The 24455-nt window shown below is 35.3% G+C and overlaps 1 protein-coding gene across 17 annotated transcripts in view; it reads right to left on the bottom strand.

The window, feature by feature from the left end:
- KDM4C (lysine demethylase 4C) overlaps positions 1–24455 on the bottom strand; it is a 266672-nt gene that overhangs the window by 91937 nt on the left and 150280 nt on the right. For 14 of the 17 annotated variants that reach the window (XR_003256329.1, XM_026083604.1, XM_026083605.1 and 11 more), the window contains 4 exons: positions 22793–22904; positions 4321–4502; positions 2148–2364; positions 879–955 (listed from right to left, as the gene is read on the bottom strand). Coding sequence is in view for 16 of the 17 variants with exons in the window: in XM_026083604.1 (XP_025939389.1) it covers positions 879–955; positions 2148–2364; positions 4321–4502; positions 22793–22904 (588 nt within the window). In the remaining variant the exon portion in view is untranslated. Of the gene's footprint in view, positions 1–185; positions 216–878; positions 970–2147; positions 2365–4320; positions 4503–11527; positions 12097–22792; positions 22905–24455 lie in introns of those variants that run through there. The other 3 variants (XM_026083618.1, XM_026083619.1, XM_026083620.1) reach the window with 3 other exon arrangements.

Below are 24455 nucleotides of genomic sequence, written 5' to 3'. Positions count from 1 at the left end.
AGTTAAGTTCATAATTGTAAGAAATGAAGTGTGAAAAGTGATATTACAGTTTCCAGGAGTGTGAATCCTCATTTCTTCTTCAACATATCTAAAAATTTTATCATTCCATTTAAGGATTTACATTTTTAAGGCATTTGAACTATCTGATTTTATTTCAACAACTGAGTGAAGAGGAGCTGTGGTGCCATCAAAAATCATTATCACATTTCCTCAAGCTGTTTTAAGGAAAACAAATATTAGTTGCCTTGGCAGGCCAACTGATAGATTGGTGAAATGTAAAATTTTAAATCACTTATTTTTTTAAACAAATATAGAATGTGGAGATTTTATCGACTATTACTTACTTATCATTTCCCTTTACATAAAATTATTGCATACTTTTTTTTATATCAAACAATAGGCATTTAGGAGCTTCAGGAATGAAATCTTTTTCTGATCATACACTGCAGTAAATCTTTAAATGCTGTAAAAGAACACTTTCATTCTAGACTGCAATTTACTATTCTATTTCCCTTCCTCTGTTCCCCAGCTGCCACATACACATATTCAAAGTCTAAAATATTTAGAGGAAATCTCATTTCTTATTCTGTCTCTTGAATATATTTAAATGTTCAGTTGTTTCTTTGAACAATGTTTTACACAGAACTATATTGTTAGCAAAGACTTTTCTTGAGCTTGTAAAACTTATCCAGATTTTTGTGTCTCAAAATGCAGTTACATTTTACATTGCACTCTAATCATATTTTGCAAATAAACCTTTCTTCAACAAAAGTGTCTTTAGAAAAACCCAGACACCCAGGCTGCATTCCACATATAACGTGTGTGCTTTTTTTTTGATCTGTAATGTGTTAGATAACTGAGCAATATGTGAAACTTACAGCTGTCCAGTCTCCTTTTCTGCATCGAGAACACAACCATTCACTATGGATTTCATGAGAAGGGACACCATAGCAACCTAGAATAAGAGAGCTGGGTTGAATAATATATTCTGCCTTTCTCTCTATGGCTTCATACAATTCAAACACTAGTACAATTCATTTCCTGTGACCACGAGGCCCTTCCAATGTTAGGTTTAATGCTATTCCCAAGTAGTCTATGGAATATATAAATTATATTTATATGTGTTTCCCAAACCTCAAAAAAAAAAAAGAATTATTTCCTTTCAGTTCAATAGTAAGTAACCAATTCTCCCCTTAGTAACAATGAACAATTCCAATCAGTGCATTGACATTCACTCTGTGCAATTACATAGCACTTCCATATATGGATTTCACATGGACTTCTCAGAGTCAAGTCCTAACATCTGTAGAAGATACTGTGGAAAATTTGTGCATTCATCAATCACACTCAAAAGAATAAAGAATAGGAGGGATGAAATTACTGCAGTCAGTCTATGACTACAGTCAATGGCAATATTCACAAGTCCTCAAATATAGCAAAATTTTACCCTGACTACTTAATAAGAACATATTGACATCTGACTGTTGTTTAAAATATGAGGAGCAAAACAGGAATTTAACAGCTAGGGATTGAAACAGGAATCAGAAGTTGGCACTCCATAATTATTGAAAGTTTACAGAAACAATAAGAAGGTCATCTAGGATAGCTGATAAGGGCACTGTATCTGGAGATTATAAAATTGTCTCAGACAATGACTGAACCAAGTAACTGGTGACCTTGAATGTAGTACACAGCTGGAATTTTAGCTTTCGCTAAGAAGATGTGCATCATCTTCCAACCAATGCAACTCCAAAATTTCCACACAAACACCAGCCAACACATGTGAGATCTTTTGAAACTGCAGCAAAGAATGGTATGAACGTATAATTTACAAAGGTCAGGTTATTGCCTGCTACCTACCAGAATCAACGCTCTAACTATAAAAGCTTTTTTTCCTTCTTCTTTTTAATGGTATGGACAGTAAACTTCAAAGTTGTAATTCTTCACTGTTTTCACAACAACCATTAACTACTAATGGAACATTCAATATAGCTTATGCAAAATTTTAGCCAGTGATTTAAGTATTACATACAGAAATGTTCTTCAGGTATTTATTTTGACATACCTGATGCCTAGTTAACTATTATTTATCACTTAAACAAAACTTGATATGACATTTCTAACAACTGAAGAATTAGTTTATTTACTTGCATGAACCCGTACACAACACTTTGCACAGGAAATCAGAAGACTTGTTCCATCTTCTTCGATAAAGGCATTTGACGGATAGTTTTCAGTGTTTTCTTCACTATATATAAAACACATCTCTGGAATAAGTGGCTTCGTCTTTTCATTTTCAGCCATAAATGTTTCTTCAGAGTTTGCTTCCCCAAAAGTATAATTGTCTTCATTATGGTTGTCCGGCTGGAAAAAACATAAAATTGTATTTAACTAAAAGAAAGGAGAGCTTTACTTACTGGTCCTTCCAATGATGGTGAAATCACTTCTCCCCTCCCAGTTCTTGCAGTAACAATGTAACAGTTTTATAAGAAAACTGATGCTTCTATCACCACCATTCTACAGCCCCTTGACTACTCCAATAACTATGAAATCAAAAAATAGCACTCAGACAGACTGAAAATTGGTGATACTGCAATTGTGTTCAATGATATTGTACCACTGTCTCCCTTCGAGCTCTTCAGCTGAGCCCAGTGCAACTGAGATTCATCCATGAAGCTGCTAGAAATTAAAATTCCGGGAAGACAATAGGAACTCCCTGGTAATGCTGACACATCTGATATTTTTCTGTCCACTGGAAAGAACAATTAAATAAAGTAGCATCTGCCCAGGAAGGGAGATTTAATTGATTGGCAATTTCAATCCAATTATGCCTTCCTTTGCCACAAAAACAAAAACAAATGGAGAAGCTAGTAGTCTGGCTTTCAACATAAAAAGAGCTTCCCCAGCTGGCAGCTGGAAATACACAAACATTTCCCAGAGTGGGAAGGTGGTCATGGTACGCAGCAAGAGGTGTCTGGGGAAAGCAAGAGAGAAACCAATACCAATCCACTTTACAGTTTGCTTCCCCGACTCCTGAAGGGTCAAGAGAGTCTTTTTCCTAGTCCTCACCCAGAGGGGGAGTCCCTTTTAAGAGCTTTTCAAATTTCCATTAGAGAGAGAACAGAAGAGAGCAGTCCCTAGCACAACGTTCAGGGAATGCATTATTGTGGAGTTACCATAGAATAGCTCTTTTCTCCAAGAGAAATTTTGTAGTTTCCACACAGTTCAGGATTTCTGAGTATGAAGGGCTTACTATTTTCTAGCCAGAAGTTCTTTTCAATTTTACATCAGAAGCCACTACGTTATGCAAGTCTGTGGAGTGTGTGAGATCCAGCAGGCAACTATTATTTTCTGACATCCTGAAGTCCTTCAGAACTAAATTCATTCATAAAAATGTTTAGAATAGTCTTATTCATTAAGGATTTTTATATCTGTTATCATATGCACTTAAAATATTATCAAGTTTTGCTTGCAGCTCTCCTGGAGGTGGGAATGTTGTAGCAACAAGTACTCTTCTATTCATGTGCTAGTGTTAACGGGAAAAATCACCACAGATTAAAAAAAAGATTCAGATGAAAGGTTTGCTTCTCCTCAACACCTAGTCTTTAGAGTTCAGTGTATTTCATTCACAATACAGTGATGTCAAAACAACACCAAAACCCACAAGAGTTACGGTATTAAATGTGAAAAAAATTACCACACACTAGTGTGTCACAGCCCTTGCAAGGTATTTCAAAGTAACTTGAAGGTCAGCTTTCAGGTTTAATACTTTATTAAGCTGCAAGCATTGAGTTTTACAAAACAAATAGTACTTTGTCAGCATTTTTAACTGACATTCCATATAAAAATTCCACAGTCTGATATCAAACAGTGCTGTGGGTTAGACTGTTTCAGTGGGAATATTATTCCTGAGAAGGCCCAAGTACTGTGAAAATAGTTATTTCTTCAACATTGCAGGAAAGAGGAGTGGTAGTGGCTCGAAGGAAAAGCATTTGAAGAGGTACATATAAGGAAGTGTCTAGAAATAAGAACCTATGTGGATTCACAACCTTCAGAACTGTATACTGTCTGCAAGGGTAAGCATACATGCCCTGCTACCAATCCTACATGAACCCCAGCGGAAGGTAAATACCATCAGCAACTAATGCTAAATGCAGGTTAATGGAGTGTAAGCTCTAATTTTAGCCATATCGGGTTTATTTACTCCTCATATAAATCAAACACATAAGTTTATTTAATTTACTGTTTTACAGGGAATGAAGTAGCTGGGCAGCTATTTCCCATTTTGCTCAAAGACGAAACTATAAGGATCCTGCTTACCTTGTAGTATGGCATGAGAAGAGTGCAAATGGCACAGTGTGGTTCCTTTTTGGCACAGGCTGCATTATATTCTTTTTCAGCCTTGAAATTATGTGCTCTTTTCTGCCAAAGGTATACAAGAGGCCTGGCCCACGTCTCTGTCTCCTGTACTTCCTCTTCAATTAAGGTAGCCTCAGGCAGTTCTTAAAGAAAACAAATAACTGGTTGCAGAGACAAACAATACTGATGCTGTCATGGGCACTAATGACGAATAGCAAACAGTGCTAAGAGAATTATGCATCACGACAAGCACAAAGAAAAGAGATTTGACATCTATGTCACACGCTATTTCACATACAGTGTAATAAAGTATTTCAGTAGTTCTATTGCTTAGAATTTGTGTTCATATTCTTATCCACAAAATTAACATCTTTGTCCATTCCTTACTTCCTCTAACCTCCACCCTTTATCATGCCACAGACTCTGCTTTAAGTTCCTCATCGATGAAATGTGCTGCATCTTGCCAAATAGCACCAAACAATTCACTTCATTCAACCTGAATGGCACCTTTCAACTTTTTTGTAACCTGACACTCATTCTCTGATAGGAAAAATAGACAAATGTCACAGACATTGAACAATGCGGAACAATCAGATCTAGGACACAGCTGGACTTTCAGGAACGGTGCATGCTAGACCACATTACAGGAGAAATGATTTAATAATATCAATGGTCAGTTCTGGCTGTTGCAAAAGTTCATTTTACTTATTACCAGTTTTTCTGTGCAGGACTTCATAAAAATGATATTATGAAACTGAAAGCATCTAGAATGTCTGGAGAATAAAACAAGAGTGCAGCTCAAAGAGAATGAACTTATTCAACAGGAGTAATTTAAAAATGTCATCTTCTATTGAGAAAGAGATGTGGAAAAGAGAAATCCTAGGAAAAGAAGAATGGGTGTAAAACCCTGGCCACAATGAAATCAGTGTCTTAATTATTACTGACTCAGCCAACAGCAAAATTTCAGCCTAATTGTGTGTTCAAGCTGGCTGGGAACTTCAAGGTAGCTTCACAGGCAGTCTAGTTACTTTAGGACCTGCAAAGTACACCAATTTTGAGGAGGGAAATGTCTTTTCATTCTGGAAACCTGAGAGTAAATTGTTAAGTCTTTTTTTCTGAACTGGGTTCTTATACACTTGTTTTGACTAATGACGAGGTCTATGGTTCTGTTCATTCAAATGGACTGTGCCTATTAAATCTTCTGTGATCAATGAGAAGGCATGTAGGTGCCAATTAAGGTTAAAGAAAATGATGTGAATGTGGAAAGGAAAATGGCATAGCATATTGAAAAGTGAATGAATAGAACTTTCAAATAATAAAAAGTAAGTTTGTAGCATGCAGTCTGTTTCTAATGATGTATTTACAAAAAACTGTTTATTTCAGAAAAGAATTCCAACAGCAGAGGAATGTTTAATGAAGTACAATAAGCTGAATCATCACATTCCTTCAGTCCATGACTGCCTTCATCCGCTTTACAAAAGTGCAAAGGCTTTATGGATCTCCTCCCATGATAAATTAGCATCCATTGCCACAAAAACATTATAAATTTGATAGTATTTTTATCAGTGCTGAATAAAATATGGATTATATAATATTTGTCTACAAGAAAGCCAAATGTTGCATAAAGAAATTAATTAGTATATCCTACATGTGAATTTTCTTACATTTTTACAGAGTTTCTCAAGAGAACTAGTATCACTTCAGTAAACATTTGCCCATAATCCAGATATAAGTAAAAAAATACAAAATGTCTGCAAAAAAAAGCCTATCATCAAATCCATATTCAGCAGTTGAATCTTCACTGTTGATTATTTAGCTACAAAAGCATAGCAATGAAGAAATAGCTGGACACAAGGAGGAGATGAAATATAAAATGTGGACATCAGTTTTATAGTTGTCTGATTACTTTCTTTTTAGTTAAAAACCTTCTGTCAAGACATATTTTTTTTGTTACTTATAACTTTTCCTGAATTGAAAAAATAAATAGCTCTCAAATCTCTGCCTTTAGTTCCATTCCTATGTTTTTTAACCTTCCTTACAGAATGATCCCACAAGTGGCTTCAACTTTGTGAACTAGCTTTCAAAATTATTTCTTTGGCATTCTCTTCTAGGAGCTTATACTACCATTATTTTAGATATTTTCATTCTAGTTGTAACCTGACAGAGAATTCTGGGCTTGATACTGCAAAACTATAAAGAAAACAGAGAAGGCAAAATTTGCTGTCAAGGATTGTAGCTTGCTTCATATTTATTACTCACTTTGAATCTGATATCCCTTGACTGCACCGCTCTGTACCATTGCTGAATGGATCCCCCACAGGACTGAAGCCTTCACCCTGCACCTCAGACCCTCCTCTTAGAGCCCAAAATTCAGTTTTCAACCCTGGAATGAGTTCTAGAGTAAGAGCTCTACTTCTCTCACACAGTTCTCTGGTTTCCCACTGCTCCTGCACATTGCTGAATTATTGAGTTTATTTGCTCTGCTTTTGATTAGACCAATATTTATGCCTTAATTACATACAAACTTCACTATTTCAGTTCTCTCTTTTGTGATCTTTACAGTCCTTTGCAGACAGAGGAAGAGAAAAGAATGCAAGAGCCAGGAAGAAAGCTGGCAACACTCTTACATCACTTCGTTCTTTTCAAGAGCTTTATATTTATTTTCAAACCACAATTCCAAATGAAGCCAGGGACAAAATCCTGTATGCAGACACACAGGATTGCATCTTACACAACCTCAAAAAAAATTAACATTTCAAAACTACTTTAATAAATTTATTTTCCCCTTTATGTTATGTTTAGAGCAATTACTTCCAGTTAACTGGCTTTTTGACTAGAAGCAAACCCTCCCCATTTGCCTCTGGTCTCTAACAAATTATTCCTTCTCCTCTGAGGCATGATTATCTTCTCACTCCTCCTTACTGCAGTCTCTTAGTCCCCTTGCATGAACCACAGGACCCAACCTCTCAGCTGTGATCCTCTTGCGTATTACACCCTGCAATCTCACTGTTCTCTACCCGAATAGGCTCAGGAACCCACCCAGGAAAGGAACAATATTCCTCCACTTTCCAGAGGAAGGCTACCTAACTCAGCACTTTGTAAAGGAATGCAACACAAGCCAAGAGCATACAAAACCAAAACAGGCAGATATCCTTAAGGGATTTAAGTTTCTTCTTTGTTGTCACTCCCGTATGGTTTATGATTTTCAGTTGTTTTTAAGAATTTCCAAGGCAACCTAGGGCTTAATTTATCACCTTTCATGGGTTTCAGAAATATTGTTTCATCTGCTTTCAATCAACATCCACCTACCCACATACTGAAATCATAAAATGTCAAAAGAAATTGATATTAAAAAACCAAAGTTACAGAATGCATGACTCCAATTACAGAATATGACAATAATGCTGCTTTTGATAATTTTCTCACCAGGTGAAACATGCAATCTCGTATGTAAAGTATTCTACATAAATTGAATTAGTCTGCCTTGTTCTGTTTCACTTTACTTCAAATGTGCACCAATACCATAGACAGGAAAAATGTGCAAGTCAGCTCCTCAGCTGGTACAGGCAGAGTAGGTTTCCTGGTTTCCATGAAGTCAGAGAAGTTACATATCATTTATAAGAAGTGGTTACCCAAAACAGTTATGCAAGAAAATAAAAAGCAGCACTCAAAAATACTGGTTGTTTGAAAGAATCCATATAGTATATAATCACTTGATGTATTCTCTTTAGTGAGTCCTTTCAACACCTACTACATAACTGAAGAGCCAACAGTGACTTAGCCCAGAATAAAATTAATTTCCTGATTCACATTGGTATGTGTAGGTTCAGGACAGGCATTCATATGCCACATCCGAGTTCAGAATTTTTTGATCACATATTTCTGTTAGGACTACAGAAGCACCCTGTACCTCCTCATGCTCCCAGGCAATGTTATAAAAGACACAAAGCAACCACAAACTCCAGTTTCCATAAATTCAAAATTCACCTTAACTGACAACTCTCAAAGTAAGAATAAAGAACAACTCCTGGCATCCATGCTGACTGAAAAAATTCAGAAGCTCAGTTGTGATAAGCAAGAATGCTTTCTTCTTCAGCTACATAACAGTGCAGATTCCCATTACTCAAGACTAGCAAAAATCATGGTGAAAGTATCAGCTCCCACAGTGAAAGAAGTTCAAACTTTCCCTTCCAAACTACACATCTACTTTCCAAGACCAGTGCTCAATGTTCCATGAAGCACTATGAACGTGATGTTTTACCAATAATCTTATATATTTGCACTTTTCTGAAAGAACCTGAGAATGTTGTTCAAGTTCTGGTAGAATAAATTTTGATGAACAGTCACATCCTTCTGCCAACCAGCAACACTCCACGATACATGCCATTATTCAGTCAAACCCTCTTTGTGATAAACTGACTCAGCCCCAAAAGCAGCTACCAATTGCTCAAAACAGACACAGAACAACCTGAAAGACTGAGATCTGCCAATGGGCTGATACAAAGCACAGCACATATCTGTAGAGAGCAGTTTCTTCACTCGGTGCATGAAATACAACTAAGGAAGCTATGTTGACTTCTATGGCCGCTGTCATCTGGATCAAATCATTGACAGTTCCTCATAGCTCACTGGCAGTAAGTACACGAATAGGATTCTTTGCATATCGGAATTCTCTATGCTATTTTTTCACATGAAAATTAAGAATACATTATTCATTCTCGACATTTTTTCGCAAAGAAACATCAAATCAACTTACCCATAATACAGTATACATCTTCCTGTAAGACGCAATAAGAAAATACAGGTGGTACACCTGCTAGCCATGACAAGGAAACTCAGTATACATTTGCAGCCCAGTTGATGGCACTTTTTGAAAACTTCCAAAATCATATGCATAAGGCATATGCACATATGACAAATACTCGAAGAACCATCTTTAAAGTTTACAGTTAATCTATTCCCATTTTTAATCTCCATTTGAATCATACTACTCGATTTCAGATAAAATAATAATTTCCATAGTAATAAATATTGTATCAAAAACAGGCCATCACTTTAGATTAAAAAAAAAAAAAGGCTCTCTAGCATAACATCTTTTCATACAACACTATGTTCAAGTGTAAATGTTATGGTTAACCTGAAATATAAGTGTTACTTTCAGGAATTCAAAATTGCCTAACACTGCAATGGAACTATAATTATGTGATTCACTTTCTTATAGTCAAGGTTTGTCTTTTCCCAAGACTGTTTGTCTCAGGAGAACTTCAGTAGATAAGCTCTCATGCTGAGAGGCGGACGAAATATAAAGATGTATGTGCTCATCTCCTACTTAGAGGGGAAACTATCAGAAGAACCATCCAGCACACTTCCCAGGATGCATTAAAATTCCATAACAAAGAAAATATAATATCAGATTTCTTTAACTGCAAAAATGAAAGTTTTCAAGGACAATTCCTTTAGTTATCAGACGAAGACTTTATCATCTGGAATGTGACATGCATAAGGAATTACATGAAATAAAAATGAAATAACCTGCACTAAAATAAACCATTTTTAAGCAAAAGAGGACAGTCTCTAAAACATCTTAAGTACCACTTAAATTAACTCAATTAAACTAAATTAAGGAAAGATAAACCAAAATAAGACATTGTTAAAAGGAAAAAAGGCCTGTAGTTGCATTACTGGAATCACCTACATAGACACAACCTCAGAAAAGTTGTAGCTAAGAAAGATCAATGACAGTCAGGAAACAAAATTAAAAATCATATAACTTTTATAACCTAGTATCCTTGTAAAGTTCAAAACATGGCTGTGAGCATGTATTGAAGTATACTCTAATTTCAAACCAGCCACTAACTTTACAGTTATAAATTAAGCTTCACATTGCCCTTGTGTGATGAATAACAGTGGTAGGGACCTCATAAAATTTGGTCATTAACAATGTTATTCAAGGAAACAAATATGGAGTTAACTTTGGAGTTTCAAGATTTCCATGAGAAAGGAGAAAAAAAAAAAGGCTTGTTATCTTTAAATAACTTAACAAGGGTTTCAAGATCAGCAAGTATTTTGCAGGAACCAGCAAAGAAATCTTGGACATCCTGTATGTGGAAGAAAACAAGTTAGTAAGCAGTCAGAGACTCCTTCAGTTGGACAAACAAACACTGGCAGTCTCTGGAAGGTATTCTTGACGATGGTGGCACATTTTTTATGTAAATCAGAACACTGTCCCTGCAATTTACACATTAATGCTATGCACACCAAGAACACAAAACTGAGTGCTATAATACCAGTACATAGAATTGTATGCACAACTGAAAAGACCAGCCTGAGTTCTGCTAGAGTGTTTGGCAATACAATTTAAAGCAGACAGAAATTTCATGCCTAAGTTATAAACCTTCAGAGTTTGAACTCATATTTAAATAAGCTCAAAGACCCTTTACTGAATACACTTTGTTAACATATGTCTTACTTGGATTCAAATGCCTTATCAAAAGAAGACAATACATCATTAAATATATCACTGATTTTGGTATGCTTTGATAATAACTATGTGGTGGTCTTTGCACCATCAGAATAACACTCCCGGTCATTATAGCCTTCCAAGGACAGCTTAGCATGTGAGGCTGTTAGGATGCAAAAACTATTTTTTTAAACACTCGCATGAATAATGTCTGTTTCTTGTAACTTCTCCTTTGTTTCCGGCTGCAACTGCACCACATATTTGTATAGAAGCCTAAAATGGATGACTATCTGCCAAAAAAAAAAGTATTAATGGGGTGATGTAAGCTATGTAGAATATTCCTACTTTTTTAATGACATTTCCTACTGCCACCCCCAACAGTGGCCAGAGATCTGCAAGTCTAATGCTTTGCTGTAATATTACTTTACCAGATGCAGATCATAATGAGGTTAGGCATTTGATTCCTGAGGGAATAGAACAAGCAATCTTTGTTTTCAAAAAAGATGCAGAAACACTTGATGAGTTAATTAATGACTTCATATAAATGAATAACAGTTGTTACAACTTATTGCATGATACAATAATTCAGTCTTAGTAATAACGATACTGTATGATGGTTAGCAATGCCAAACTCCATCCTATTTCCTGATATCACATTTATTCCTGAAAATAATATTTATTCATTAATTTGTAATTAATTTCAATTTTGTCATTTAGGATATACCAGCTCTGATTTACACAATTACTTATATGAAACTGTCTAGACAAAAAGAAAATTATATCCTGGAATGTGTTTTGGTACAAAGGGAACTTTTTCTGAAACAAAGTACATACAATCAGTTACCATGCTGCTTTCCAAATGGGTAAGTGAATAAAGCTTGAATGAAATAAATGTTTGTTTTCACAAATGTTATTGGTTTAATAGTTTGTGGTAAACTTGTTCCAACACTCAATACCATTGCTTTGAACAATTTTTGCTTACTAAGTTAAACTCAGATTCTCAGAAGGAAAACATTTGGGCCATTTGCAGAATGGGCTGTTGCCAGTATTTGCTGATCTAACCTAGCAGATGTGAAAAGCCATAGACGCTAATACAGTACAATTTTCTTTTGCCAATCTCAACAATGATTTTGCTGCTTGGGGTTATGTTCCACTGATGTTTCCTGGCTTTGTATAGCAGCATTCTCTGCTATGAAGAGCATAGCAGCATCTGTTATTTTTCAGGTAGTTGAGCATAATCTCAGCCCTGGGAGGCATTATATATAGTTTCAAATGTCCTGGAGGAAATAATAATTAAAAAAAAAAAAAAGAAAAAGAGAAAAGTCAGTCAGGGGAAAAGACTTGCAATTCTGAAACTTTACTGCTCCTGCAGTATATCAGCAAATTTAATTTCAGGAATTGTGCTTCCTTTTTTCAGTCATGAAAGCCATAGATTTCATAGCAAAAGATAATAATGTGAACTTTTAATTTCTTTTAACAGTACTGTAAAGTATGTACACATTTGATTAAAGAGTCTGATTGCTGAGTTATCAATTAAGACTTCAGTTTTCATAAAAATTATATATGAAGACAGACATACTGGATCAAAGCACTGGAGGCTAAGCCTAAGAGCTCCTGGAATAAATTTGGTTTAGCTCACAAGAGAAACTAATGGGCTGTTTTATTAAAAAAAGTAAAATATCAAAAAAGTGGAGAGAACCCGTATCAGCAGACCTCAAAATGTTTTGAAAGGTCAGAAAAATTAAGAATTTTCAAAAATTTGTAAAAAGAAGAGTTTATAGAATTGAAAGATTAATTTAGATATTAGGATACTCTGACCTTTCTTGCACATATTATTAGAGCCCAGTAACAAAATTTATGTTTGTATCATGATTGAACTGTATTTTGCGACTGCTACATTCTGCTAAATATAATTTCTACGTGTATGGTGATTTAATTGCACTGCTGTACCACTATGCTAAATCAAAATCCCACACAACATCAACAAACTTCGGATAAGTCAATTTTGTATTATGCACTAAACCCTCCATGTGTTTAAAGGAATCTGGTCAGGGTGTATTGAACACTGACATTAACTGGCATAGTTGGCAGGATATTCCTGAGGATGATTGTTACTCATTATAGCAGTAATGATTACTTTGGCAAACACATAATTCCTGATTTGGTATTACAGTTGCAAGTAAGAACCTAACAGAGGAGAACCGCATTGTGATCAAGAACAGGTTGTGATAAGACTGGCTGCAGATGGGACTACTACTGGAAAAAATCTCACTAATAAATTTGAAAAGGAGGGATGGAAAAATCCAGCTGGGATTTTTCATGGATAGAAAAACACTGCACTGATCCCACTGATACTTGGGATGAATTCAAAAAAATAGAAAGGTTCTAACAAGCTGAAAAAAGAAAAGGGAAAAGCAGGGCTGTACTCGTTGCTGGGGAGCTGCTTATGAGTAGTAGCAGAGATGTTAGAAGAGGAGAAATGTAAGAATAGCATGCTAGAACAAGAAAAAGAAATGGTTAGAAAAGATAACATGATGTGTAAGTGAGGTACACAGAGAATCCACATAAATTCTTAAAATCAAAGTTGCAGCCTCAAATTATATCCAATGCCCATATGCATAGGGATCATTTACGGCAATCTACCACAGCATTAAAGCAATGGCTGTTATGAATACCAAGGATGATGAAAGATCAGAAGATATCTGGTTTGATCCTGACCCTCCTCACAATAATAATTCAGGCGATCCAGAAGAAAGTACTGTTGAAATGGTTGCTACCAAGGTAAAAGTTGAACAAAAAAAGAGAGCAATGGGCTTGAACTGGTTGCAACCAACATATTCCTTCCCAGAGACTGGGGACACTCAGCTTCATGATGGTGAGCATATTAGTACAGACCAGTAACTAAACTGATGTTTGTATTGAACTTTATATTGCAATTGCTACACTCTGCTAAATGTAATTTCTACTTGTATGGTGATTTAAGTGCACTGCTGTATCACTCTGCTCAACTGAAATCTCATGTAACTTCAACTTACTTCAAATAAATAAATCTTGTGTTATGCATTAAACCTTCCATGTGTAGAATATCTAAAACAACCCGGTCAGAGTGTACTGGACTCCAACATTTTTCCAGGTCAAACGGTAAACTAACTAAATCCTCTTTGACTTACATTATTGTGCTCCTGGTAAACTGGCTTCCCTCAAAAAAGCTCTGAGGACTCCTAGTGTACAGAATCAGGTTATATTTACCTTATCTGTAAGATCAATCTTCCAGGCCTATAACATTTTCATTTTTTAAAACTTCTATTTTATTTTGCTTACTTATTCTTACAACAAAATCATTTCCTACTTCAAACAGTGGAACATAAAATATGCAGGCTTAAAAACTAGTTTTGCATCCTCTGAATTCCCAAAATAGCCAAAAAACTTTTTGGCAAATATGGAATATAGAATTGAGCCCTAACAATTAAGTCTCAAATTGTCAAAGACGTCCACTAATTCTAGCTACCTAAGTGGAAGCAAAAGCAGCAAATTCTCACTGATACTAAAAGAGATGAACTAGCYAATCACTTCAAAAAGAATTACAGGTACTTATTATGTCTGAAAGCCAAAATCAAAGCTTATTAAATTGGATGACCCACCAGGCATGAGGCCCCAGAAATGGAGGTGCTCTTACATCAATAGCCCCATACATCAAATAGCACATATGCGTAAAAATTCCCATCTTTATCATGCATTATAGCAATCCCAGTAATTTCTCCTATCTTTACAGAGTACAAATTTAAAGAATATCCACTGTCTTTGTAACTTAGTTCAAAGAGGCACCATGTCTAAATCGAAACAGAAACAATAGCAAACTTCCTGAAATTTACTGCTTATATCATCAGCAAAAAATGTAACTGGCAATGCAAAAGCATTACAAGATTAGTCTACAAACTAAAAACAGGCTGATATCTTCTCTCTAGTAAAAGTTCTAATTCACAGCACTGTAAATCATTTATTACCCGCTGTTCTTTCCATTCCATTCCCCCATGTAAATTTTTACAGTGCTTTAATGGGCAAAATTTTCAATTTCCACTCAAAATCAATTCACTTGCAGTCACTGTACCTACCAGTTACAAGATTTGATAAATGGCTAAAAATAAATTAGACTGGAATTTTTAGGAACTGCCTTTAGCATTCAAACACACATTTGCTGATTAACTTATGAAACACCATAGTTTCCGCATAATTTCAAGAGTTTACTAAAGCTCATTTAAGCTATCAAATTCCAAATGTACAACATAAATTGCACTTACATTTATTTTACAGAATTAAGAACTACTTAGGCCTGACGATCTGATCATGTTTCCTTTATGCTAGTATTTAGTCAAAGGATATCTATGATGTAAAATTAGCACATCATAAAGGATTCAATGAAATACACGAGGTTCTTCACATAAAGACAAAAAACAGTATTTTATTTACTTATTCCTCTCTCTTTAAAATTATTATCTCTTGAATCTCCGGACACTTAAAAAATGGTCTCTGAAAACCAACAGTGGAGATGGTCTACCTTTACCAATTGCCTCTTGCAGTTAACAAACAAGTATTACCTTCCTAGTGTAAAAGTATTAGTGTAGTATGTTTTTTCTCCCCAATTTTCTTTCTGATTTCCGAGAATTTTCCAAGCTAACACACAATCTAATTATTACTATTTTCTAAAACCCTCTACAAAGTTTGTCCAACCTGCTCCTCAATATGCATATTTGTACAAAAGTGGAAAAACAGAAAAAACTTTCTCCCAATTTTCAGGCATCTCTCACCTATTAATAAAAAAGGGTCAGTGAGATATGACCAAATTATTTGGTATTTCTTCCATATTCTAGAAATTGGAATATATTTTCATAGATCAAACTGCCTAGAGTATTGGACAGTCAAATAAGTACCCAAGTATTTACTAAAGCCTTTACAGTGTTTTAGAAACATTACAGACCAAATTCACCAACAACCTCAAGTTTTTTTATGCCACTCTAGAGATGAAAAGCAGTACCAAGTGGGGAAAACCTAGTTTATGGTTATTTTATATCTCTAGGGCAGCACAAAACACTGGAGTTTGACCTTTGTCAATATACCATTCCAGCATAAATGCTTCTGAGCAAACCACAGGTTAAATTTTGAGGAACCAAGTTACTCAAATGCTGAAAGTTAAGTGTGTGCTAAAGTTCTTTGCTGAAGCAAGGTCTTGGGTATTTGCATTTCTTCATAAATTAAACACAGAAGACTCGGAACAGAAAGATTCAATCACAGCTCCAAATTCACATGATAAATCAATGCTTCAATTGGAATTATAAATCAATAGCTTCAGGCTACAGTCCCAGCACAGTTCACTAAAGCAAATATCCAGTGAATGCTCCATAAAGTACATACTCTAGACAACAACTGCATTCAATGTCTCTCAAGGATCAATTTGCGTATTTTTTTGTACATTAAAAAAATATTATTACACACTCTTCTCAGCCAAGAAAAAGCATTTAGTAAAACAACATTGCCGTTAAAATCAAATCACTTACAATAGTGATAGTTTACAGAGCAGCTTCAGATTTTGACAGACAAAGGTAATGATAACTGTACAGGCTTGCTTTTTTAATTTGGAAAAAAATCACTACTGTGGTATCTTGGAACCAGGATAACTTATTATGCAATACTCTTCACCAATATCCCAGGGAACTAATCCTCCTTAAATGTAAGTCATATATTTTCTGTGTTTCTCTTTGGACTGTAATTATAAAAGCAGAAGCTAGACTCTGGAAGATAATCTTACAGAAGAGACATCTGTCTCCTTGGCAAACTTTACATCCAGTTTGCCTACTGACACTGTAGCTACCCTAAGAAGGCTGTTGAGAGACTGTGCTAATACAGCAGGAATAACATTTTCATTTTGGCACACTTGATAATGAGGAATTATATATGACTCTGTATCTGAGTCCGCAGTTCTATCCACCACTTTAAAAGGTAAAATATAATTGTTGCATAATATTTTAAAGCTATCTGATAAACCTGTGCAATTAGAATTGCAAGGTTCATTTAGAGGATAATTAGTCTTAATGAACATTACATATACTACAGTCCAGCAAATGAGAGATAAGGGTCAGAGTAGCTGGGTTGTATTCCCCTCTTCAATCAAAATAATGACTAGGTTTTGGTCCTGGCATTTGTAGATGTCCAATCTGAGGGAGATTAGCTCAGTTTGTGAAAGATGTCAAGGGACAAGAGCTGCCAGTGGCTATAATCAGAGCTGTCAGTTCTTGCCATTTCTGGAGATGAGCTGCTAGCTCACAAGCTTGACAAACAGTACTGGACATTCAGGGAAAGCCTATCTTTGACCTTTCAGCACCTCCCTTTTCTAAATAGCTACTTGAGATTCTGACACAATTTTGCAAAGCTCTGAGTTTTCAGGACACAGCATGCTACCTATGTGCTACAACTTTTCCTTAATCATTATATTATCATTATATTATATTATATTAATTTCCTTAATTATTATAACCAATTCTTCAAAATTAAATTTAGACAAATCAGAAATAATATTAAGTACCACAGGAACAGATAGGATACAATTTTTTCTAGTGTACTGATACAGTTGTAAGTGGTAGATCATGCTGGTGTCTCTCAAAGAGACTGGGGCACGGAAAATATAAATTTTGTACTTGACTACCTTCCTACCCACACAAGAGCAACGTACTTTTAAAGAAGTAAAGCTTCACTTAAAAACAAGATCAATGCAGTATGGAAGTGAAAATGTTAATGCAAACTTTAATATTAATATGGCAAAAATAAACATGCATCTATCAACTAGTTAACAGATTCCTCTCTACCTCCTAAGTAAATGTCAGAAAAAGAGAGTTAATATTTCTTCCCTAAATGAGTAACAATCTTCAAGTAGAATCTGGCATTTTAAGCTTTCAAGCAAAAGAATCATAATTGCATCTACAAGTATAATTTTACCTTTTTTCAGCATGTTTAACCTATTTATGACTTTCCTGAGTGTGCCTTATATGACTTGAATACCGGTTTCAGCTCAAGAACATCTCACAGGATGCTGAGCCTGAACGTAAAAAAMAAAGGAAGCTTTACTTCTTGTTACAACACAAGGAAAAATAGAACTCTAAAACTAGTGATTTCTCTGATCAAACTCTTTTCCAAGCCACTCCTTCCATTCTCCATAGCTTTCTCCTTTTCTGTGTTCTTATTTTACAAAGTAAGCAAAATGACTTTGACCTTCTGAATCCTACTTAAAACACTAAAAACTGTGTACAAAAGAACCCCCCCCCCCCAGAACTCAATCTTTAGACTATTATTACAGCATTTAGGGCAATGTAAAATTTTTGTCAATTTGAATCTAAAAGCGGTTGCTAATGTTGCATGCCCAAACACTGCTAGAAAGAAATCTCTGGGACCAATCAATGGGCATCCAAAGTCAGTATACTTGCTACTTCTGCTGAATTTGCTTTTTTATTGCCTAAGTGAGCAGAAATATAACTGCATTAAATACAAAAGAATAATATTACCACAAGCTAATATACCAGCACTGAGCATAAGCTCAGGGTTCATTATGTAAAACTATTAATATTTTGAGTGTGACATGCAGCTCGTGCTGTATTGCTGCACTTATTTTTCTAAACTGGAAGCCAGAATTGCACTTTCTGGGTTCGATTCCCCTGTTCCCTGTATTCACCATTGCTGTTATTCATTTAAGCATTAATTCCACCCCACCAGTATAATAAGGGAGAATAAAGAGTCAGATACACAAAGGGAGAGACTTAAAAAAAAAAAAAAAAAAAAAAAGTGGAGGGGAGCAAAAATCTGACCCTAGTAGACCCCAAAGGAACAATTATCCCAATCCTTTAATCTTTTTTCTGGAGAAGAAACATTCAGATCCATATAGAAACATAAGCATTTAAGTAGTGTATGCAGTGATAACAAGAAAATATAAAACTTCATGTCCAAGCAATCCTGTGAGCAAAAAAATAAATTTCTGCTGAGGGACTCTCCATTAATAGTGAAAACAGAAAATCTCTGCTAAGATTCCAGTATGCTATTAAATACAATAGTATTTTATTTGCAAAATTATAATTCTGAAATACCTGACAGTGTCAAACAATGCTGCCTTATTATTATTATTATTAGGTTCAGACAACCTGTATTTTCTTGAACTTCTTAATTGAATCCTTGTAACTGAAGAACTTCAAATATATTAATTTGAATATAAGTTAACTATATTAGAAACAACTACAAACAGATTACGCAACTAGTAAAAAGTGACATGATTTGGGGATGAACTGCAAAGACATTTAAAAAAAAAAAAAAACTTTCACAAACACCACTACCCTGTATCTTCTCCTTCCTCCATTTTGTTTACATTTATTATTTTGTTGGGCCCAGATAAATCAAAACATAAACTAATCTATCCAATGCACACTTTCACCTTTTTAAAGGACAGGCAAACTCAAAAGTTATAGTACCAAGAGACTATACTCTCCTAGCCAAAACTGGCAACATTTAAAAAAAAAATACACAGAGAACAAGGACTGCATGAGTATACATGCTGAATTACTTTCTTTGGTAACTCCAGAATATTGATGAAACACAGTCATAAAAGGGAACATAATTATTAGTACAGTGATACTGACTGTTGCTCCCCTGATATCTGACAACAAACTTTCTAGAACACGCTCAGAAAAATCTCCTTTGACTGGCAACCACAGATCTGACTTGCATGTCAGGATGGCCAGGAAAGCTAACGAGCTTGCCGGAGGAAACATCCCTTCCCTCAGTCCCGTTCTTTAATCTCTCTCCTGGGTATAAACATCCCATTCACCAAAATCTACTGTTTCTCTTCTGGTGTTCTCACAAAAGCATGCTGATAAATTATATCATAGAGAAAAGCAGATGCATGAATACAACATCAAAGTTCCAGTTTTTCAGGTAGAAAATACCAGTAACTGCCATTTCCAACAAAACTCTTAATTACTTCTTTCAATCAGTAAGTACATACAAGCTTAAGAGCTACCTGTCATGATTTTAAAATAACTGCCTTTTCTTTCCTAACCAAAAAATACCCTTATCTACAAGAAGGACAATTACTATGCACACGGGAAAGACTGGCACGTATATACTGGTATAAGATTTGTTGTTGGGATGCTGATACTTTCACGTAAAATGAAGATCACAGAATAGTGATTCATAATCAAATTAATGTATTTYAAGTCCTTCAGACGCTAGGGTTCTGTTAAAATGCCAGGAAGCTGACAAATTACTGGATAGCACTGCAAAAGGAGAACAAAAGGAGAATCCTTGAGGCTGACAAACCTTTGTCATCACATCATCATCTGGCCAGATTATATCATAGACAGTCCATGCTAAGATGGGAAATTTACCCTGTTTTAACCACAGCCAATGTTAAAAACACATCAGCAGCTACAAACAATATAATCGCTAATTAAAAAAGAGCAATTTCACTCCAACGTACCACATATTTAAATCTGTAACCACTTGACTAGATGAATCTTAATATTAATATCATTCTTTTTGCGTAAATTACCATAACTCTTTCTGAAATGTGCTCTGTCTAGCCCCTCAAGTTATCCAAACATATCCATATGAGATAAGGATCACAGACCTAAGCTGTCCCTAATTTTCAGAAAGATGCTTAACAGCTAATTGATATACTGCATCCAGAAAACCTAAGGCTCAGATGAAAAAGGAGAGAGAGATTGTGGCCTTTTCAAAATAGTGAGAAAGAAGAAATGAGTTTACGTTTCAAAAAAGGTTGGAGATGTCTGGCCAGGGGACTAGTTATAATTACAGCATGCAGTTCAACCGTGCTTAAATTGGTGCTAACTAAAAGCAAAATATTGCGTAGTTACAAAAAAAAAGCCAATTAATAGGCAAGCTGCCTCTCTTTGAAGGGAGTCTATTTGTGCAGCTGAAAGAAACAACCATTCTTCACTAGAGGTAATAACTGAGAAAGAATAAAATCACAAAGCCCAACAAGGCTCCTGCACCACTTAAAAGTATAAAATAAGAGCACTAGACAAATACCCAGCTACAAACTGCAGGCGAACACTGGAGCGCGTAGCAATGCCTGGAACCAGAACTGGGGCCACAGAGGGGATATTAGCTGCATTCTGCATTACACAGAGTATCCCAGTGGTTAAGGGAGTGTGAGAACCAATCTCCAGTTCTGTGAGCTGAAGAGATTTTGGAGAACAGTACCTGAAAGATCTATGAGTTACAGAACTAAATTGTTAAGGTAATATGAACAAGGCATGTATTTGTTTCCATTTGATGGATAGGTTGATGCACAGTTCAATAAGCTTCACAAGCTACATTTGATAGAATAAAGTAGCTTTATTCATCAACTTCAGCTGGCCGTATATGTGATTGCTGGGTAAAGCTGATTTACTTTTTCTATTTCCTTCAGAACAGCAAATCCCTTTCTTGGATAAACTGCTTACCTTTTGCAGTCCGTCCACACAAGATGGTGGCTCTCTCGAGCTAAAGCACTCAGTTAATATCCCTAATAAAGACAGTCTGAGAAGCTTTGAGTATTATTTCAACTTTATCAGTCACTGTGGTATCTAGTTAGAGCACTGAATTTTATGATTGCAGAATTATTTATTTACTTATTTACTGTGCAGAGGACTCTGTTCTGTAGATCACTGTGGTTTATCATCATTACTATCACACAAGCTACTGTTTCTTCTTTAAAATTCTACTTAATTTCATTACTTAAAGTACCTGAAGGTATCATGTAGTATATGATAATATGCCTACCTGTGATCTACAATGCAGATAGGTCCAGCTTGTTCATAATTATTACATTAGGCTTCTTATTTAGATAATTAAGTTAACAAATGGAACTTGGTGGTCACTACTCAGCATTAAAAAAAACCAACAACCCATTACTTAAAATATCTAAATGCCATATCTGAAACTCAGTCTTAGACAGGCCTTCTACCTTGTTTACAGTTGTTTTTTTCCACAAGAGAACAAACAGAAAATCGCTCTGTTAAAATTCCTTAAGAATTGCGCAGCTGGGGAAACACAGAGGAGTGCTTTGGCTGCTTTCAAATACGCAAAGGTTATTTTTTTAGGTCTGAAAACAGAACCACGTTTTTCCAGCTCTCTTTGATTGGTGGAAATGTGGCCCTTAGTTTTAACATCTTGTACACTACTTATTAGACACAGCTATTACCATATCTAGAGGTATGACAAATGTAGATGGGATATGCTCAAAATCATTTTTTAAATGACTCTGTTTTAAAACAATATAGTAAAATTGTTTTACCAAATCTACAGGGAGACAGAAGTTCATTCTTTCCATCTGAAACTAAGAAAACCCAGCTCTTGGTAAAGTTCTGATGGTGTTCAGAAGCCAGTAGCCTTTTTCATGAACAAGAACTACAGTATCTTAAAAGAACCACTTCCCAAATGTCTAAAAGACAATAAGGAAAAAATAAATTTAAAGCAATATAGAGGACCAGGGCTTACACCTAAGATCTCTATTTAAAAGATTTTTATGGTATTTTTAGCTATGTATACATTATGAAAAACTTGCTCTTAAATACATTTGAATTTGAATATATAATATAGTATTTATAACTGTAATTATAACTTTATTATAACAAATTTGAACAAGGCAGATTTGATTGGTGAATATGCACAGCAGTTTGTATGACTCACTATTGTTTGGAACTTCTTGTGAAGACAAATGCAATGCTTTTAGAAGAATTTGAGTAAAAACAGAGAAAAAGTATAGGACCTGTGGATTCAGAGACCACGCTGAAAGCTTTTCAATGCAATTTTGCTACATTGTTTACATTTCCTTGCATAGAAAGAATTTATTTCACCCCTGTTGTTTTTGCAAATGCCTGGTATCATATAGACAGAAAAAGATAATCAGAGAGACGTATTAAATAGTACACTCACCTTCATCACTAGTTGCTTGCTGTTTAACCAAAGTCATTGGAGATCTAGTTGGGGGTTTACTTAGTGGATGACGCCAACTCTTAGATGCTTGCTTTCTTTCAATTTCTGCTGACTAAAAAGGAAAAAACAGAACAAATTTAGTTTGTTGCTTTGCAAAGTTAATATTGATGAACAAAATCATTCCTCTATAAATGAGCAAAGATGTTGAATTTGTTAGATAGGTGCCTGTTATGGTATTCAAAGCACCTCTTCTACACCAATAAAATATTCGTTTGTTTTTTTTTAATCTAGCAGTTGGGGCAATGATTCATTTACCTTCTGAAAAAAAATTTGAACTAAATCCACACAGTGGAATAGTATTACACTGAGAAAAGTATGCAGCATTTTTTTTTTCCCAGGAATAAGGAGGGAGGAAGGAATTTAGGAAGGGGAATTTAGGAATTAATGGTTAAATTCTATTACTTAAATATCTTTGCCCTTATAGAAAAACAAAAGCAAACATTAATAGACACTTAAAAAAAAATGCCACATTGACTGAATAAAGATTAACACCAGCTGAAAATTAATATATATTTATATTCTCTGCATAAGACTGCCACAACTATTTTGACACAGTTCCTTCTTGATGATTGCAATATTCTGTTGAAAAGTACGAAGTTTTATTCTTCAGTGCAACCATACCATTTTCAATCTGGAAACTGCAAGCAATTACTACTAACATCATAGTTCAGAATCTTTAAAAAGGAAAAATCAGATCCCATCAGATTATTTCTCAAAAACAGCACCAGAAATAATTCCTAGATTTTGCCAAAAGAAGAGAGTACATTTCTGAGGTCAGGAAACTTCCAGTCAAAACTTTCAGCAGGTTTTGGGGGAACTAGAGGGCTGGCAGGAACCTGACTGCAAAACCAGACAAGAAAGAGCATCATAGATTCCCACCCACCACAAAACACACCCGTGAAGAGACCAAAGGTTCTTCTTCAGGTCTGCCCGTGCTTGAAAACAACATGTGAAACCTATAGTCTGTATAAACTAACATAAAAATATTTCTGTCCTATAGAATTTTTGAAAGTTATTTTTAGTCAAATAGGAGCAATCAGAAGATATCATGTTGCACAACAGCCAACTTGCATTATTGTATAATCTTGTCTTCTAGATTTTAGATGGTTTTGCCTTTCTATTATTCTCTTTCTTCTTTCATACTGTAGAGAAATACCTCTGGAGAAGGTATCATCTTAGTCCATGCGCTTGTGCACAAGGGACTTCAGGGCCCTTCTGGTAAGACTCCCACTGCACTCAAACTGCGAATTAAAAATATCATTATCAACAGGGAGGGCAAAAATTCCCTCAAGTCTACAACCAACCATAATCTGATTTCTCCATTCATTCAATCCCTAAAACAGCACTTTATTTTTGCAGGATCACCACTCCAAAACAGCCCTGAATCAAAAGGAACTATATGTAAGCTTTTTCAAACACAAATGATTTGAGGGGAGGTTACTCCAGGCCTTCCTACATTTACAGAGCCCAAATCCTGTTTTGTTCAGGTGGTATTTGGAAGAGCAGCCCAAACAACTCTGCACAGCCAGAAGTACAATATAGCCACTAACTGTTGCTGAGAGGCAACAATCCACTGACATCATGTGCAAAAGAGTACAAATAC

Source organism: Apteryx rowi, unplaced genomic scaffold (assembly GCF_003343035.1).
Source record: "Apteryx rowi isolate R43461 unplaced genomic scaffold, aptRow1 scaffold_61, whole genome shotgun sequence".
In the NCBI taxonomy this organism is placed as follows: Eukaryota; Metazoa; Chordata; class Aves; order Apterygiformes; family Apterygidae; genus Apteryx; species Apteryx rowi.
The sequence above is the reverse complement of the archived record's forward strand: the minus strand, read 5'-3'. Positions and strand labels throughout refer to the sequence as shown.